Below are 19158 nucleotides of genomic sequence, written 5' to 3'. Positions count from 1 at the left end.
CTGCTAGCCTGTGAAGAGACCACCTGCAGTCACAGCCCCCCCCCCAACCCCAACAGCCTAGTAAGGCTGGTGGAGCTCCAGAGGAGGTTGGATGCTCAGCCCTGGCGGGTGTTCTACCTCAAGGTCAGGGCCTTGACCAGGAAGAGGGACCTGACTCTGAGATGCAGGATGGGGACGTCTCGATTGGTGCATTCAAATCTTGAATCCCTGGTACCTCTGGGACCTGCAGAAGTAGCTACTCCTCTCTGTTAAAGGCCAGCCCCCTTCTCTCTACCCGCCAGTCCCCCACCTTGAAGACAGTGCAAGAGGGTTCTATCTTGAGAAATAACACATCCTCCCTCAGGAACTGCCACCTCCTCTTTTGGCCATTAAGTCACTACATAACCTGGCCAAGAGGTACCAGGGCCTGTTAAGGGAGTGGATGAGACACAGGCTGGTCAGGGAACAGAAACGCTGTAGTCATTGGAACAGGGAAATTTTAAAGCATTATTAACTAGTAATGGGATTAGCTGACAAGAAGTAAAGAAAACTGAAGATTACAATAATAGCAGACGCAGAGAGCATCTACCTGCGGCAGTGTCGAAGGAAGGAACAAAACTGGAATGACCTGGCCAGGTGACGTCCACCAGCCTCTGTCGTCTGTTGTCCCTGTACGGGCAGCTTGGGCTCTTTAATGGAGTGACCATGAGGCTGGGGCGGAGGCTACGTGTGTGCCCAACAGCATGGCGCTCCCACTCACCAGGGCCGATCTCGCCGTTGCCTCTGGTGAATTTCCAATGACACACTGAACTCTAGGTTCACAATAGTACTGAACTTTGAGAACAGCCACTTGGGGGCTAGTTGGCAATACTGGACCCCTTGTGTCCCCAAAGGTGCCAGGATTCGTCTTGACTAGAATCCACACCTATTCCAGGCACGGGTTTGCCTTTCCCATACGCAGGGCCTCAGTGAGCTCCGTAATACAAGGCTCACAGAGCATTTGATCCCCTGACACAGAATCCTGTATAGCATCGCCCTGGATATAGGGACCCACTTTACAGCAAAGGAGCTGCAGTGGGCACATGATCGTGGGACCCACAGGTTCCGTCACGGCCACACACCCAGAAATGCCAGCCCAACAGAGTGGTAGAGTGGTGGGTAACAGGCTGAGCTCAGGTGACCTCCAGGCTGCAGTATACACTGTACATCAGTGACCATTGCAGGATGCAGTGTCCCCAGTATAGATAATTAAGGGCTCTGGGAGCCAAAAGGGGGCAGTGGGAGTGGCCCTGCTTACCATCACTCCCAACGCCCCTCCCAATAAATTTGTGTTTCTCTCTCCTGACACCTCTGGGTTCTGCAGGTTTAGTCTTGACTCCCCAGGGGAAACCCACCAGGGGCAAAGGAAGAGTACTGTTCGATTTGAAGCTATAGCTGCTGCACAGTCATTTCAAGTTCTGTACTCCAAGAGACTGGCAGGCAAGTGAGGTACTCTCCATCCTGCTAAGGGTGACCTCCTGTTCACCAGAGGTCAGGGCTGCTGTTACGTAATGGGGCAGGAAAGCATCTACGTGGCACCCAAGTGATGTGATTGGACACCTCTTGGTCCTCTGATCAAATTTGCTGGTAAATGCAGTGGCCATGGCCTGAGAAGGGCATGGTGACCAGGGACTTAACACCCCTCAGGGATGAGGGTTTGGGTCATGATCAGGCAAGCTACCTAGACCAGCAGAGGTGCCAAGCCAGGGTGAGGGGACCTCAGAATGGGTAAGAGAGGGAGGTGAACAGCATTTGCAGCTTTGAGACCAGCTGCAGGACAAGGACAGGCAGTTCACCCCATTAACCTTCCTCTTAAATTCCCTCAGGAAGAGGCCCAGCAGAGTCCCGAAGGAGCTGCTCCTAGAACATATCTGGGCTGCACAGTGTAGTGAACCGTAGGCAGGACTGTAGTGAACACTGTGGGTGCCCCGAGCCCCCCATTCATCACCCCAGCTGCTGCTCACCACACATCCCCTCCTGATGGTTGCCTCAGCTGCAAAGAGCTTCTTTGCCCAAGGGCACACCCTTTTCCCAGGAGCAATCAGGTAATGACTGGTGGGTGCTGGGGAATAAAGGCTCAGCTCCCTTGACCCTGTCGGGGACAGCTATACAGGACCATGTCAGGTCCAGAGCAGGCCTTTGTAGCGGCCGCATCTTGGACCAGTCCTCCCTCCTTCACTCCCCTACAGATGTTGATCCTGAGAGCACTACCCCCAAACCTTTCTGAATGCAAGCCTTCTTCTCAGGGTCAGCCTCCCAGGGACCAGACCTGTGCCAGTGTATGGGTGTAACATACTCATGTACCTAAATGGGGAGATTTGGTCATTGTTTTAAAAAATAGGATCATATTTTCACAGATCTCTGCATCTTCAAGTCAACTAATACAGCTCATTCTTTTCAATGGCTCTGTGCTTCATGGTGTGGATGTTACATAATTTATTCATCGACTGCCCTCTTGATTGGTATCTCCTTTGTTTTCAGTCCTTTGCCATAAAGCAATACTGTCATAAATGTTTTGCTTTAAACCTATTTACTGTTGCACGTATTTCTATGAAACAGATAGCCAGGAGTGAGGTGGTTTGGTTAGATGATTTATATATTTATATCTCTTTGTTTTTACTGAGGTTACAACACACACACACACATACACACACAGAGCACAACCATCCTAAGATTATAGTTCAAAATTTCACAAACTGAACACCCGTATAACCTTCACCCAGATCAAGAAACAGAACACTGGTAGCATCTCAGAGGCCCATCTTTCCTCCCTTTGGGTTCGTCCTTTTCTTCCCAACTCCTGAGAGTGATGTGTGTATTTTTAATTTTAATAAGTATTGACACTGTGCTTTCCAAAAAGATCCTAACCATTCACATTTTTACCAGCAATGAGTGAGACTACCTCTTCTCTTCCATCTCCAATTATATTTAGTTTGTGTTTCCCTGACTACTAGTGAGTTTGAGTATTACATCATGTTTGTTTGCTTTTTGGATTTGCTATTTTGTGTGTTGCCTCTCCCTATCTTTTGCTCACTTTTCCATTGAATTGTTTCTTTTTTGGTCAGTGTAACTTGTATAATAAAAATATTAACCCTTTGTCTTTTTTGTGCCAAATAGTTTTCCCAATGTATTATTTTCTTTCAGAAGTGGTGCTAGCTGTACTATCCCTATTCATTAATCTGTCCTTCTCTACTACATTAAAATACCATCTTCGTTGTATATTAAATTCTCATAAGTCCTGGGGTCAGTTTCTGGATTGTCTGCTCTGTTTTAGAGATCTTTTGTCTATTCCTATTCAAATACCTTGTGGATTTGATTGCAGTGACTTTATAGTATGTTCTGATAATCTGTCAAAGCAAGTCTTCTTTTATTTTTTTAAAAAACTTACCTTTCTGGGTCCTGCCTGGTGGTCCAGTGGCTAAGACTCCACATTCCCAATGCAGGGGTCACAGGTTTGATCCTTGGTCAGGGAACTAAGATCCCACATGCTGCATGGTACAACCAAAAAAACCCCTTACCTTTCTTCTCTATTTTCAGACATTTAATATTTCATATGTACTTTGAAATTATTATTTTTTCAATTAAAAGAACCCTGTAGGGTCTCTGATGAAAATTACATTAATTAAAAAATATGTATTTATTTATTTATTTGGCTGTGCCGGGTCTTAGTTGTGGCACACGGGATCTTCATTGCTGCGTGCAGGATCTTTTAGTTGTGGTATGCGGGGTCTTTAGTTGTGACACACGAGCTCTTAGTTGCGGCATGTGGGATTTAGTTCCCTGACCAAGGATCGAACCCAGGCCCCCTGCATTGGGAGCGTGGAGTCTTAGCCACTGGACCACCAGGCAAGTCCCTGCATTAAATTTATATTTAGGAGAATTAAATATTTTGTTCATATCTCAGTGCTATGTTTTTCCATTTGTATAGATCATGCTTTATGCCATTTTATAAGATTTTAAGTTTCCATCATTGAGTGCCTTGTGCTTTTCTTGTTAAATTAATCCTGAGTATAACTTTCCTTTATCGTAAGTGAAAGATTTCCCCCACTTGCATTTCATTGTTGTTATCGTTGCTATAGAGAGAACGTACCTCCCAGAGGTTACGAGCGGAGACTTGAGTCATGTTGCCTGGGGTTGAACCCAGGTTCCATCACTTCCTGTCCAGCCCAAGCTTATTAAAATTAAAACAAAATCTAAATGAGAAGTTTGTATTAATGATATTTTACTGAAGTTGTAATTGTTCCATTACAATATTATTCAGTCTAAGAATTTCTTCACCTTTAATACTTAAAAGCTTTCTGTAAAATGGTGAACTTGGGTTTTCAGAATCAAGTATTCAAAGGCAAACACCAAGTAATACTTGTTAATAAATACTTCATGATTACATAGATCTGTCTCCAGTTAATTTGAAGATACTTTGCATAAATGTTTATTACAATGGTAGTATGCATTTTGGTTGTAAATTTTACTACATTGTTTTAATTAAGTAAATAATGAGTAAATGATTATAGAGGCTATTTTCAATGTTTAGCTAATTATATGATTTAATTTCTTTATTCCCTCATGCTTCCTTTCTGTGTCTTTTAAAGCTGCAGAAGTGGTGGACAAATCCAGTGTTAGGTATTCAGTACTACTTGAAGATGGGAAGAATCAATCACTGGAAAAAAAGGTGAAACCTTGCAAGTATGACTAATTCTAAACAGATAACTTTCATTCATTCAATAAATACTTATCAAGTGTATACTATATGCTAGGCACTGTGGATGCAACCCTTAAAAAACCAAAAGGAGTTCTTCTCCAGGAGCTGATAGTTTAATTTGTATGAGGGGACTAGGAAGACAGAGAAGCACAATATTTCTCTATGATGCGGTGAATTAGTGTCACAATAGGAGACAGAGCCAAGTGCTTTGGGAACGATAGGGGAGATGGCTAACCCAGTTTTTGTGCTGTTTCGTTCTGCTTTTTCTGGGAGGTGGGGAGAGGAATCTGGGACATTTGTCTGAAGTATGAACACTCTGACTTGAGGTCTAAAGGATGACTAAGAAATGGTCAGTTTAAAGATCCTCACCTTTAGAGAGTGGGGGAAGGACTTTGGGAAATTTTTTTAGGTTAGGGGAAGAGAGCTTGGAACTTTGGGGTAGTGGAAATAAAGAGAAGTTCAGAAAGAAAGGTATAAAATTTACAATGGGTGAGTTACGTGGTTTGGGCTTGGGAGAGAGATGAGAAGAGGTCATGTTATTACCCAAGACCTTCTATAGGAAGCAGTGGTGGAGGTGGCATAATAGTTAAGAGAGTGGGCTCTGGAGCAAACTACCTGTGTCCAAATCCAAATCTAACTTAGTCTAATGTAAGCTCCCTTAGTAAATCCCTGGATTGAAGGGATGGTTATTTGCCCCTGAAGTGGAAGGAGCGGCATCTTTGACAGGGAAGGGACTGTGCAGCCCTTTGAAGGTGAATGGAAATTCTCTCTCCCAAAGGTGTTCAAACTGTGCTCCTTCGATCCCTAAGGCAGAGGTCTTCAAATCGTTTTGCTCCCTTTCTCACAAAAGACTTTTGAAAAGCCATGTATCTCCTGACATATTTTTAAGTTGACGTTTAAAATATTTATCACAAGTTTAAAAAGTTTCATAGGACGTGATTTCTGGTGTATTAATAATATTGACGTTTAAAAAACTGTTATATCACAGTTTAAAATACGTCCACTAATATCTAAATACTATACTCCGATAACTTGATATCTACAATCATTCCTTTAAAAAATACATGAGCAGGATATTCTTCAACAATCTGAATTTTTATATTTTCCTTTTCCTTCTTGACTCCTTTTCTTGTATCCTCCTCCACAGAATTTTTATTGTGATATAATTTTATGTTTGGAAGTCTTTTCTTAAAAAGCATATAATATTTCTCTGCAATAAAAATGACTATAAATTTCAATTTTCTGTGATCCTGTGACTGTGTTAAAACATTTTCTTTCAAAATTATTTTTAAAGTATTATTGGTATACGTTTGTTCAGAATAGCATAAATATATCATAAAATCTGAAAAATAAACATAAAAAATAAAATTTTATTGTTAATGAATCCTACAATGAAACGGAGAAATGCTTTTTCCCCCTCAGTCTGTGAACTGATGAATGAATATTGCACATTGCTAGATTGAAACAGGAAGAGGATTGCTGCCGAGCTGTATTTTTAAAGAAATTTTAGTAGGTAGATTAACATATTATCGACTAATTGTGGTGATTTAATTTTCTCTATAAATGGCCTTTGGTTGGAAGTTGTCAGTGATTCATCCTCACTCTTATGCACATGTGCAGCACACTCCCCTCCACAGCATCTCCTGTTACACGCATGGTGCCAGCGCAGGGCCGTGGTGGGAGACTTTCTAAACTAACTCCTGCCTATTCCAGCCCAGGATGCAGATATGCACTCCTACCTGGTTGAGAAAAACCACTGCTCTGGAAGACACTCCATAGTTCATTAGAAAGTTGGATCATAGTTAATGTGAAGCTGTGTTTCCACTTTACCTTAGATGAGTTTTATCAGATTTTACTTTGGTTTAGACCTGTCTTATGAATCCATATTCTAGTGAAATATTTTCCATTTTTCTATAGAATCTTAATTCTCTTACGAGCCAGACATCAAGAGTTTCCATCAAGTTCTCTTCTCAGTCCTCCAGTATCAGACTCACAGATCAACTGTCTACTGACCAAAACCAGAAGAATATCAGCTCATTGGCTTCTTCCAGGTGTTTAATTCCACAGTGTGACCAAGAGGCTTCAGTTCTACAGAAAATGGAACATAAAAGAAAACACCTACCAAAGGAAAACATAAATAATGAAAACAATGAAGAAAGCATGAGTCTTAAAAGAAAACATATCACATGTAATAATTCATCAGAGAAAACAAGTAAACTTACGGTATTGGAAGAAGATGCTGATGAGGTTGAAACCTACCTAAATTCTAGGAACTCAAAAGCATTCACAAACAATTTTTGTGATATTAGGTATTTGGATGCTTTGGAGAAAAGCCAGCTGATTGAAATGCTCAAACAGGCAGTAGCTCTGGTGGTAACTCTGATATATAAGGATGGCTCAACTCAGCTGAGAGCAGAACAGGTTAGTAAACGGTGTTGGTTTTTGTTTGTTTGTTCTATTTTGTTGGCACCATAAAAGAAACCCATTTTCTTAGTGTCTGATTTTGATAGGAGAGCAAGAAGTAAGATTTTAAGCCTTCCCCTTGCCCCCAGGGGTGAGTGACTGATACTGCATAGTTCTCATGAGGTTGTTAAGAAACTGCTGAATGTTTTCCAGAGTACTTGTACCATTTTATATTCCACCAGCAAAGTGTGAGTTTCCAAATTCTCCACCTCCTTGTCAATACTTGTTGTCTTTTTTATTTTAGCCATTCTGCTGTGTGTGAAGTGGTATTTCATTGTGATTTTAAATTGTATTTCCCTAATAACTGGTGACATTAAGCATCTCCTCATATGCTTACTGGCCATTTGTGTATCTTCTTTGGTGAAATGTCTTGAAATTCAAGTCTTTTGCTCATTTTTAAATTGGGTTATTTGTGTTTTATTTTGTATCTGTAAGGGTTCTTTATATATTTTAATACCAGTCTCTTGTCAGATATATGGTTTGCAGTTCTCCAAATCTGTGGCTTGTTTTTATCAACTTCCTGATGGTGTCTTTTGAAGCACAGAATTTTTTAATTTGATGAACTCCAGTTTACCAAGTACTTTTTTATTGCTTCTGCTTTTGTTGTTAAATTTAAGAATGCTTTGGGACTTCCCTGGTGGTCCAGTGGCTAAGACTCCACACTCCCAATGCAGGGGGCCCGGGTTTGATCCCTGGTTAGGGAACTAGATCCCACGTACTGCAACTAAGAGTTCGCATCCTGCAACTAAAGGTCCTGCATGCCGCAACGAAGATCCCACACACCTCAAGGAAGATCTTGCATGCTGCAACTAAGACCTGGCACAGCCAAGTAAATAAATAAATTTTTTTTTTAAAAAAAAAAGAATGCTTTGCCTATACCAGGTCATGAAGATTTACTGTATTTTCTTCTAACAATTTATAGTCTGAGCTCTTACATTGAAACCTGTGACCCGGGACTTCCTTGGTGGTCCAGTGGTAAAGAATCTGCCGTACAATGCAGGGGACGTGGGTTCGATCCCTGGTCAGGGAACTAAGATTCCACTTGCTGTGGGGCAACTAAGCCCGTGCACCACAACTACTGAGCTCGTGTGCCTCAACTAGAGCCCGCGTGCCGCAAACTACAGAGTCCATGCACTCTGGAGCCCGTGCACCACAACTACAGAGCCCATGTGCCCTGGAGCCTGTGCGCCACAACTAGAGAAGAAAAAAAAAACCCACACACCACAACTAGAGAGAAGCCTGTGCGCCACAACAAAAGATCCTGCATGCCTCAACGAAGATCCCGCATGCTGCAACTAGACTAACTATGGCATACCCCACCTTCCGGGTTTCCATCTCTAGAAAACTGCTCCCATCAGTAAATCACTCAACCTCAGGGCTGTCAAGAGGCTCATCTAGAAGATCAGGCCTGTTGGAGTAAGTTTGCTTTCTGGTCTCTATACACTGATGCACTAAGTCTCCATTCTTGGCCACTGGAAGCAGAGTTGCTGGGTTCAGGGTTTGGCACACCTTTAAGGGAATGTCGGGTGTTCCCCCATCAGGAGGGCCTGATATCTTGTTAACCTTCCTCCAGTCAACTAATGATGTCCTTTGACTTCTAGCACAGATTGTACCTGATGAAGGGTTAACACATCTAAGTGTTGTCCTAGGGTGAGCTTGGAAGCCTCATTAACCAATAGGGCCATAGCTGCTACTGCTCACAGGGAGTTTGGCCATCCCAGGGCCACTGAGTCCAGTTGTTTTGAAAAGTAAGCCACCAGTCTTTGATCTGGCCCCAGCTTTCGGGTCAGAACTCCGAGCACTATCCCTGAACTCTCATGGAGTATAGGGTGAAGGGTTTGTCTGACATTGGAAGCCCCCATGCTGGTGCCCTACTCAACTCAGTCTTTAGAGTCTCAAAGACCCACTGGTGGCCCCTATTCCCTTTCTTCCCCCTTCAGAGCCTCATATAGGGGTTTTGCTGTAAGGCCATAATTTGGAGTCCAGATACAATAGAACCCAGCCATCCTGAGAAAGCCTTGGAGTTGTCTCTTCGTGGTTGGAGATGGTAGTGTGCTAATTGCTGTCTTTCAATCCATGGCCAGGACTTGCACTCCTGGGGTCAAGATAAATCCTAAATACTGAACACTGTTGTGAAATCTGAGCCTTTGTCAGAAAATTAGGACCTTAACAGTATCCTGATCTGAAACTTGCTTTGTCTCACTACTTATTAGCAGATCATCAATATATTGTAATAGAGTTCCATTTTTCAGGCTTAGTTCCCTCAATTCTTTTGCTAATGAGTTTCCAAAAAAATGGGGACTATCCTGAAAACGCTGCGGAAGCACTGTCCAGGTGTATTGAGTAGCCTCCAGAGGGTCAGGGTCCCTCCATTCAAAGTCAAAAAAGGTATTGAGGGACTTCCCTGGTGCTCCCTCAATATATATATATATGTGTATATATATATACACATATATATATGTGTATATATATACATATATATGTATATATATACACACATATATATGTATATATATATGTACATATATATATACATATATATATGTGTATATATATGTATATATATATATGTACATATATATACACACATATATATGTGTGTATATATATGTATATATATACACTTTCCTCCCTTTCCAGAAGAAATTTTTTAAAAAATGGTATTGAGATTCTGGATGTAGAGAAATACAGAAAAATGCATCTTTGAGCTCCAACACAGAAATACTGAGTGCTTCCTGGCACTTGGGCAAGGAGGGTGTGTGGGTTTTGCACCACTGGGTGAATAGGGATGACTGCCTAGCTCACTGCTCGTAAGTCTTGCACAAACCGATACTCACCATTAGGCTTCTGAACAGGGAGGATCGGGGTGTTACAAGGGGATTGGCAGGACCTAATGACTCTGTGTTTTAGGAATTCGGTGAGCAGCTGTTGGATCCCCCTCAGGGCCTTAGACTTTAAAGGATATTATCGCCAGGAGCTGGAGCCAGCTGGGGTTGTCGTTTGGGCATCCCACAGGAGGGTGCTCAGGACATTCCCTTTCCCAGTGCCCCTCCTTCCAGAAAAAGGCACACTGATTCCTGCCCATGTTGTTCGTAGGCTGCTGGTCTGGTCTTCTCAGCTATCTAGTGTCCCCTTAAGATGGTGGGTGGATCAAAGCAGCTAAGAGCTGTATTTTCTTTGTTAATCTCCTATCCGTGTTGGCCTCCTTTGCCATGTCCTCGTTGTTATAGACCTTGAAGGCCTCCTCTACCAAGGTTGACAATGGGGTTTGGGGCCCAGCTTCAAGCTTTTGTAATTTCCTCCTGATATGAGGAGAGGACTGGGTGATAAAATGCATGGCCAATAGTGACCTCCCTTCTGCAGACTCAGGGTCTGTATTGGTGTACTTCCTGAATGCCTCTGTCACCCGACTCAGGAAGACTGCTGGGTTTTTATCTTTTTCCTGTGTAATCTCTTGGACCTTATCATAATTTACAGGCTTCACCATACGCCTTTTCATTCCTTCTGATAAACAAGTAATATAACGTCTCATCCTGGCTTGGCCTACATGATCCTCACAATCCCAGTGGGGGTCCTGTTTTGGGATTGCGTCACCAGTTCAATAAATCTGGTGCTGCGTGTTGGTGGCCACTAGGCTGTCTGTGTGTTCCCTGGCCTTTCTTAGTATACATTCCTTCTTGTCCAGGGGGCAACAGTGGTTCAGAATAACTGTAATTCTTGCCATGTCAGGGAAAACATTAACCCCAGCATGGTAAATTTGTCCCTAAACTTGTCAGGGTTCTATGAGAACCTGCCAAACCCCTCCTTACGGATTCATAAGTCTCCCATCAAGAAGGAGACATGCACTCTAGTAATTCCCTATTCCCGTCAGCTACTTTCCAGAGGGGGTAAAGGCCCTGTGGTGTGAAAGTGGGGGCTAATTTTGAACCTGATCATGGCCCCATTGGGGACAGCACTGGGGGCTCTGGTTTCAGGGCTCCTGGCTAAACGGGGTAAGGTGGGGGTCGAGGGACTGAAGGTGATATTAAAGGGGAAGAAGCCCAATGAGAAAGAGGCCCAATGTGCCAATGCCTAGTTGGCGGTTGAAAGGGAATCTGTGAGAAAGTCTGGCTCTAAATCTTCTGGGGACAAAACAGAAATAGAGGCCACACACACAACAGGAATCCCTCAAACCGGGGTCTTGATAAAGTTTCATAAAGGCCTACACGTAAGGGACCTCCCCCCATTTTGGGGACTGCTTACAATATTTTGGTCCAGTTGTAAAATGATGCTAAAGTTAAGGGATCCATTCTGTGGCCATTTCTTCCGGTCACCCAACGCATATTGGGGCTAGGCTGTGTTGCAAAAGAAGATGGTTTTTAAACCATCTAATTTAAACTGTCCCGAATTTTTAAGAATTTTAATCTTTGGGGGCATTTCCCATGTTTATGTATAAATCTGGCGGCTAACAAACTGAGATCCTGGAGCTGGATGGAGTCCTCAAGACCCGGCATAACAAAACCAAAGTGTGAGATGACAAAGGAGATCTCAGAACTTGCTACCCCACAGTTGAACACACAGGACAGAGAAATACTGAGGGGTTGTGTAAAGTTCACCTCAACAGGGGCCTCGGGGGCTGGGGGTTTAGATGTATGAATTAAGGAAAAAGAAATAGGAGAAAGAGAGAGAGCCTGCTGTTTCAGCCTGCCCTTCTGTGTGTGTCTATTCAGGCAGTTCCAGTCAGCCGTGCTCTTCCACAAGGGCCAGTGGAGGGAGGCACTCCATCCACCACCCACCAGGGTGATCAGACCCAGAAACCAGTGCTGGTGGGACACTAACCCACAACTGGGACTTTAAACCAGGAAAAAGAAGTTGAGAAGTTTGTGACGACTGGGCTTCCAGCCACTACACAGTATGAGGATTGAAACTCTGTCAGTCTCAGAAATCTCCCCTCAAGGAAAGCCCACCGGACCAAGATCTGCACAGTATGAGGCAAGCCTCTCCCACCTCTGTCACCTCTCGGTGAGCCAGTGCCAGCCAGAGGGAGCATGGTCTCACCAACTAAGGAGTTAGCTTGTAGTTGCCCAACACTCACTTCTCAGAAGGATGTGACAGAGAAGTAGGAGAGGACAGAGAAAGGAGTTGTAGAGAGAGAGAAAGAGATCAGAAGAGGGAAAATGGACAAAGGGAAAATGGAAGGGGAAATTTGCCTGAATGAGGATAGTGAGACCCCTGGGGCAACGAAGGCAGACTTACCAATCCCTGCAGCACTGAAGCAAAGATTCAGGTGACCACTTGTCAGCTGCAAGGAAGCTGCAATCAGCTGTACCAAATGGGCCCAGATCCTCTCTCAGAGGGGCAAGGAAAAAAAGGCCCCACAGGTCCCAGCAGAGTTGCCAAAAACTGTTACCAACCTGGGCCCTTGGACTCTTTAATCAATAGAAATTGACAAGAGGCCAGATGAGAATTTCAGGCAAGGCTTTATTGGGGCTCATGCTACAACACAAAGGAACAAGAACAAGAAACAGGTTCCCTTGCCTGCCCCTTGAGAGGACCTACTTGGGTCCTTAAATGGGGTAAAAATGGGGGTGGGTCTGTGGGTTGGGCATAAGGCACAGCTTAGGGGTCTGTCCACCCCCTTGGTGGTGCCATGTGCAGAGATCATGCACTGTGCCCTGCTTTTGCTCCCAGCACCTCAGAAATGGCAGTTTGTTTGTGGCCTTTTTGTATCTTGTTGCTTATTATTGTCCCAGCTTGCCCATGCATGCAGTTATTTTTAGTTACTTGTAGTTTCTTGGTATCCTGTTGCTCAAGGAGACATTTGTCCAGGTGCAAGCACTCTGGTAGAGGACCCCAAGTCCCGGCCTGGCTCAGTTTTGCCATCTTAGCAGTACTGAATTTTCTGATCCATGAACAGGGGGTGCCCTTTCATTTATTTAAAACTTCAATTTCTTTTAGCAATGTTTGTAATTTTCAGTGTAGTGTATAAATCTTGCTTTACCATTCACTTTTGAAAGGCTTTTTTATGGGATAAAGAATTATATGTTGATAGTTTTTTTCTTTCAGGAGTTTCAAGATGTTATGCCACTGTCTTCTAACTTGCTTTGTTTCCCATAAGAAATCTGCTATCACCCTTATCTTTGTTTCTTTCTAGGTAATGTGTCCCATCCCCCCTCCCCAGCTTCTTTTAAGGTTTTCTCTTTATCACTGCTTTCAAGCAATTTGATTATGATGTAACTTGGTGTAATTTTTTTCATGTTTCTTGTACTTGGAGTTTATTGATCTTCTTGGTTCTACAGCTCAGCTTGGGAGAATTGACATTATTATTTTGAGTTTTTTAGTCCTTAAACATGTATGTGTCTCTGTTATGGAGGTCTTCTCTGATTTCTTTCATCAGTATTTTATAGTTTTCAGTATACAGATCCCATACATGTTGTATTGATTTCTATCTAAGTATTTAATTTGGTGGAATAGTTATTATAAATGGTAATTTCTTTTTTAAAAAGTTTATTTGTACATGTTCATTGTTAGTGTATGGAAATATAATTGATTTTTGCCTTTTGATCTTGTATCCTGCAACTTTGCTAAACTCACATATTAGTTCCAGGAGGTGTTTTGTTTTGTTTTGTTTTATAGATTACTTTGGGTTTTCTACACAAACATTTATGTTATCTGTATATAGGGACAGTATAGTTCTTCCTTTCTAATTTATATGCCCTTTATTTCTTTTTCCTGCTGTATTGCATTGGCTAAGACTTCCATTATGATGTTGAATAGGGAGGAGACCAGATTTAGAGAGTGAGATCATGGGTTTGGCTTTTGACCTTGATTGTCATTAAAAGAGGTATCCATTTACAAATTTTAATTTTAGGCCTTTTCTTTCTGCTTAATTAAAAAACATGACAGATCTTTCTTGAATAAATGCATTGTTCATGTTTGATTTAGAACTTTATTTTATTGTGTATTCACAGGCTCTGGTTTCCTCTGTTGAAGGCATTGTGATGTTACCAAGGAGCCATGCAGAGAAAGGCAGTGGTCCCCTGGCTGCCCCAGCCTCTGACAGTGTTGTGGAGGAAGGCTTCATGCCCAGTGATCAGTGTATCTACATAAAAACTGAGCCCTCTTCTATTTGGGGCCAAGAACAAGAGGCACATCATCAATTTGCCAGGTAAGAAATCTTCATTAATTACCTTAAATCCTACTTATTCACCTGCTTTATCCTAATTTAGATTTTCCCAAGCTTCAGTTTTAGTTATTTAAACTTTCAGAAGTTTTGTATGAGCACATGAAAATAAAATGGATCTAAATGACAGAAACCGCTACAAACACCCTCTCTCCCTCAAAGAGCTTCTGGAATGGAGGGTCTGTCCATGGGAGCCTGCTCCGGGATTTGAGTCAACATCGCCTTGAGAGGTTGGTGAGAAAAGCATCATCTTAAGGCGTGAAAACCTACTGTCGCTGCTGGAGCCCTGGCTGATTTCCTCATTACACTTGTTCTCTCACTCACGGCCTTAGAAAATTAAGTTAACATGGCCTTCAAAGGGTAAATAGTCCTCAATACCACCAAGATATTACTAATTTCAAAGCTTCATTCTGTGAGAATAGACAAGAATTGTCTCACTTGTATTTGCCTTCCTAGAATCTTAGAGTTTCAGAACAGGCAGGGATGCTTCTGCTGCCCCTTCTCAATCCTGAAAAATCTTGTCGTGGGTTGGAGCCTGTGCCTCTCATCACTGTTTTTTTGCTCACATTTGTCAGCCTGACTCACTTCTGCTTTGGGTGGGGGCATCCACTTCCTGTTTGCCCAGCCCTCTGAACTCAAGTCAGTTAGGTGCCTGGAAGGAGCTCCTTGAAGCCACTGCCCTGAAGAGGCGTTCAAGGAGGTTCGGGGTGAGAAGGTGGGGGACTGGTCCTGGCCCTTCCTGCCTAATACATTCTCGCTGGGCTCTGGGTGGGTTTTAGGTAGTTGTTGTGTTGGTTCCAGCCTACAGATAGTGATGCTCTCTAGGCTGGGAGTGCCTGAGGCACTGGTTCCGCCTGTATTCCTCACACCAAGCCCCCACAGACATTTCCTCCATAGGGGCCAACTCTGTAGCTGGATCAGCCCTTGTGGTTCTTATGATCACAGGACATGCTTCAGCAAAAACTATTAGGGAATTTGAGGAACAAGATTTATCACTCACAAGTTCTGGAGAGTACACAGAGAGGTTATGGGTAGAAAGAGAGAGAGAGAGAGAGAGAGAGAGAGAGAGAGAGAGAGAGAGTGAGTGCATGGACCTGGGCCTCTGCCTTTATTCGGGTTTGAAGGTGGGGTGTCTAGGTTTTCACAGATTCACTCTTTACTGACTAATTTAAAGCATAAGAGCAGGAATTAGAGCACAGGAAGGTTGAGAAGCTGTGTCATCACACAGTCAGTTATCTGGGTTACCCAGGGCTTTCTGGAAGAGGGAGCTTCATCTGGTTCCTTCTCTGGTTGTTTTGCCAGCAGCTGTGTTGCATAGCTGGCAACATGTCTATTCAGGATGGATGTCTTTGAAGTGGATGCCTTGGCAATCAAAGCATGATGTCAGGCATGTACACCATAGTGTGTACATGGGGTGATGTTTGACAGTAGAGCACTCTGCTCCCAAGAACCCGTAACCTTTTTTTTCCATAATTTTCTTTTGAAAGAACAATCGGGCAGGCTTTCTATGGAAGACCTCTGTGAGAATAGGGCCCTAATATTTGGACAGCCCTTTCTGAATTCTGGATTTATGTATTCTACTCGACATCCTCCACTTGGACATCTGATGGTCACTTCAGCTCCGATCCTTCCTGTGCCTTTTGTTTAGCAGATGTGGCATAACTGACTTCTGTAACTGACTTAGAAAATAGACTGTGTTTTAGCCACTTTGTCTTACAAGGTATTCTTTGTGTCGCATGTCCTTTCTTATTAAGCTAGAAATCAGCTAGGGCTTGTCTCTTAGTGGGAGAGACCATAGTTGTTAGATGTCCTTATTGAGAACTTCTGGGTTTCCAGCTACAAGAGCATCAAAGTGGGAGGATGCTCCAGTAGTCCCAGCTTAACTCCCTCATAAGCTGTCCCCACTCCTACACACCTCTCCGGGTCCAGCAGAGGCAAGACCTGAAGCTGTGCTGTCAGCAGCGGCCCTCTTCAAGGAAAACCAAAGTGAAAGCACACAAAAAAATGCAAAAAGACTGAATATGTCTGCCTGTGGAGCAAGCAGAGCTAATCGGACCACAGGTTGAAGACCCTCATTGATGTATTAATAAGCAGTTACCATAAAGGGGGATTAATACCTTGGGCCCTGGCAGCAGCAAGATCGGGTCTCAGACCTCAGCTTTGCCACTTCTCAGTTGTGTAAGGCTGGGAAAATTGTTTCATCCCTCCAAGCCTCGGTTTCCTTATCTGTAAAATGGATCTAGTGCCTGCCTAATGGGATTATGATGAGGTTTCAACACAACAATCCTCGTGAAGTGTTTAGTGTGGTATTCGCACATGGTAAGTGTTTGATAAACGTCAAGTATTATGAATCCCATATTCAAGGAGCTCGTGATTTAATGGGCCAAGGTAAATTACAGTATCACAGATGTGGTCCCTGCTGTAGCATGTGTGTGGCCAGGAGTACTAAAGGAACTGGGAACCGGGCAACTCCCTGCCCAGGGAATCAGGCACCTGCGCAGTTTGTAGAAATTGTGGGAGGGAAATTTTAGGCAGGAATACAGCATGTGCCTGTGGCCCTGGAGTGTGAGAGGACGTGCACAGTCTGGTGATGGAGGAAGGAGAATCCAGTGTGGGCAGAGGGTAGACTGGGGGTGTGCTGGGAGCGCAGGCTGGGGCCAGCTGGGAGGAGTCCAGGGTGCGTCAGCTCTGCTCAGGAGCTGGAGGCTGAGTGTAGGTGGTTGTACTGCACCCAGGGATTGGCTCTGAACAGTTGTGTGAACTTGAGTTCATTACTAGCCTCTTTGTGTCTTGGCTTCATCATCTGTAAATTGCAGATAATAAGTAACACCTACAAAAAACGCAGGAGACTGCATATAAGAAGTTTATTTGGGGTCTTAAGAATTGCAGTTCAGGAGACAAAGATTCAGGAAACCCCAAAAGAGTGTTCTGGGGAAGAGAAAGAGTCAGGGACCTCTAAAAACAAAAAGCCACAAGATTGTCAAAAGTTGCCTGGCAAGAATTGGGGATTGACTCTGATACAAGTCAGAAAACATTTGTCCTTAAGGAATCATGAATTGTTTCAGGGTAGAGGTCTGACAAGAAGATAGGGTGTCCCGGGTTTCTGGCAGAGGTTCTGGATACCCTCACTAGGTTGAAAGGTCAGATTCCATCCAGGCTAAGACACACGAGTCCCACTTCCTCAGAGGCCTCCTGGCTCCATTCTGAGGACTGAGCAATACCGTCCCTGTTTCGATTTTCCTTCCACACCTCTTAGAATTTGAGTTAATCTGTGGAAAGCTTGCAGAAGAAGAATGTCTGCCCATAGAACCGCATAAGTGACAGCTGTTAGTGGAGTAGTAATAATACTTTCCCAAGGTGAAAACCTCCAAATTACTGTGTCAATCAGTGAATGTCTTTTCATCTTCTAGGAAGGTACTGCTTCAAACACTGAAATGTAAATGTCCTGTTATTTGTTTTAACGCCAAGGATTTTCTGAGAACAGTGATGCAGTTTTTTGGTGATGATGGCAGTTGGAAGTGTGGTATGTTTTAGTTTTTATAATCTCCTAAACTTAACTTTCCAACAGTGATTCCTCCTGGGAATGGGAGCACGGCAAGGGCTGCCGTGTTGCACAACTCGTGGGTTGGGGGTGGAAGGGAGGTCGCACAGCTGCGATGCACTACCTGTGTGGCCACGGGCCCTGAGCGTGAGAGGCACTTTCCCTGTGTTTAGATTATTTGAATTTTTTCAAGTATATGTTACTTTTGTAATTTAAAACAAGAAAGAAGTAAATTATGCAGCATGGGCAGATGGGATTTGTTACCACAAATAGCTTATATATAAACTTTCTAAGAATTAAACTAAAGTCCAGAGTAATTAACATCAAAACAATATAAAACACGTTTTTTATCTTTCATTTAAAATTGTAAATAAGAATTTTGAAAACCTTTTTTTATTAGATGGACAGATATGTAATAAAGCAAATATTGAAAGGATGTTCATTGTAGATTCTAGGTAGTAGATATATGAGTGTTGACTGTACAATTCTTTTCAAGTTGAATGTTTGAAAATATTCATATCAAGATACTGGAAAAAATCTTTTTATTGTACAAAATTTCCAACACGTACAAAAGTGCCTGTGATACGACAAGAAATGTATATTTGGTCTTTGTCCCTGGTTCCCAGCACTCAGCTCCCAAAACTCATATGGTCTCCAGAGTGAAGAGTGTCTTTTGTATGCTGATGGAGGACCGGTGCCTCGAGGCCCCTATGGCTTTAGGGTGGGCGTGGTCAACAGGAAGAAGAGGCACCATTAGAGGAGTGGTGCTCTCCGTCCCACCTGAGACCTCCAGGAAGGGGAGCAGGGCTGGAGAGCAAGTTAATCACCAGTGGCCAGTTACTTAATCAATCATACTGATGTAACGAAACCTTCATAAAATCCCCTAAATGGTGGGGTTCCTAGGTGAGCTCGTCAAGGTGCTGGGAGCGTTGTGCACCTGGAGAGGGTGTGGAGGTTCTGCACGCCCTCCCTATGCCTTGCCCTACGCATCCCTTCCATCTGGCAGTTCCTGTGTTGTAGCCTTTATGATAAACGGGTGTCGTAAATAAGGTGCTTTCCCGAGTTCTGTGAGCCATTATAGCAAATGATGGACCCTGAAGAGGGGTCGTGGGAACCCCCTAGTTATAGCTGTTTGGTCGGAAGTACAGGAGGCCCTGGACTTGGGGCTGGTGCCTGAAGTGGGGCCATCTTGTGGGGCTGAGCCTTGACCTGCAGGGTCAGCACTAACCCCAGGTAGTTTGTGTCAGAATTGAATTCAGTTGTTGGACACTGGCT

General features: G+C 43.5%; 1 protein-coding gene across 1 annotated transcript in view; it reads left to right on the top strand.

Moving 5' to 3' along the window:
• The window catches only part of POLN (DNA polymerase nu), a gene marked incomplete at both ends in the record, with an annotated part of 171109 nt that overhangs the window by 7723 nt on the left and 144228 nt on the right, over positions 1-19158 (top strand). Inside the window, 4 exons of the mRNA XM_079702093.1 lie at positions 4608-4687; positions 6635-7138; positions 14131-14327; positions 17753-17865. Of these exons, the coding sequence (XP_079558219.1) occupies positions 4608-4687; positions 6635-7138; positions 14131-14327; positions 17753-17865 (894 nt within the window). The remainder of the gene's footprint in view (positions 1-4607; positions 4688-6634; positions 7139-14130; positions 14328-17752; positions 17866-19158) is intronic.

This window comes from Hyperoodon ampullatus (genome assembly GCF_949752795.1).
Source record: "Hyperoodon ampullatus genome assembly, chromosome: 1".
Classification (NCBI taxonomy): domain Eukaryota; kingdom Metazoa; phylum Chordata; class Mammalia; order Artiodactyla; family Ziphiidae; genus Hyperoodon; species Hyperoodon ampullatus.
Note: the sequence above shows the minus strand (reverse complement) of the source record. Positions and strands in the feature narration are given on the sequence as shown.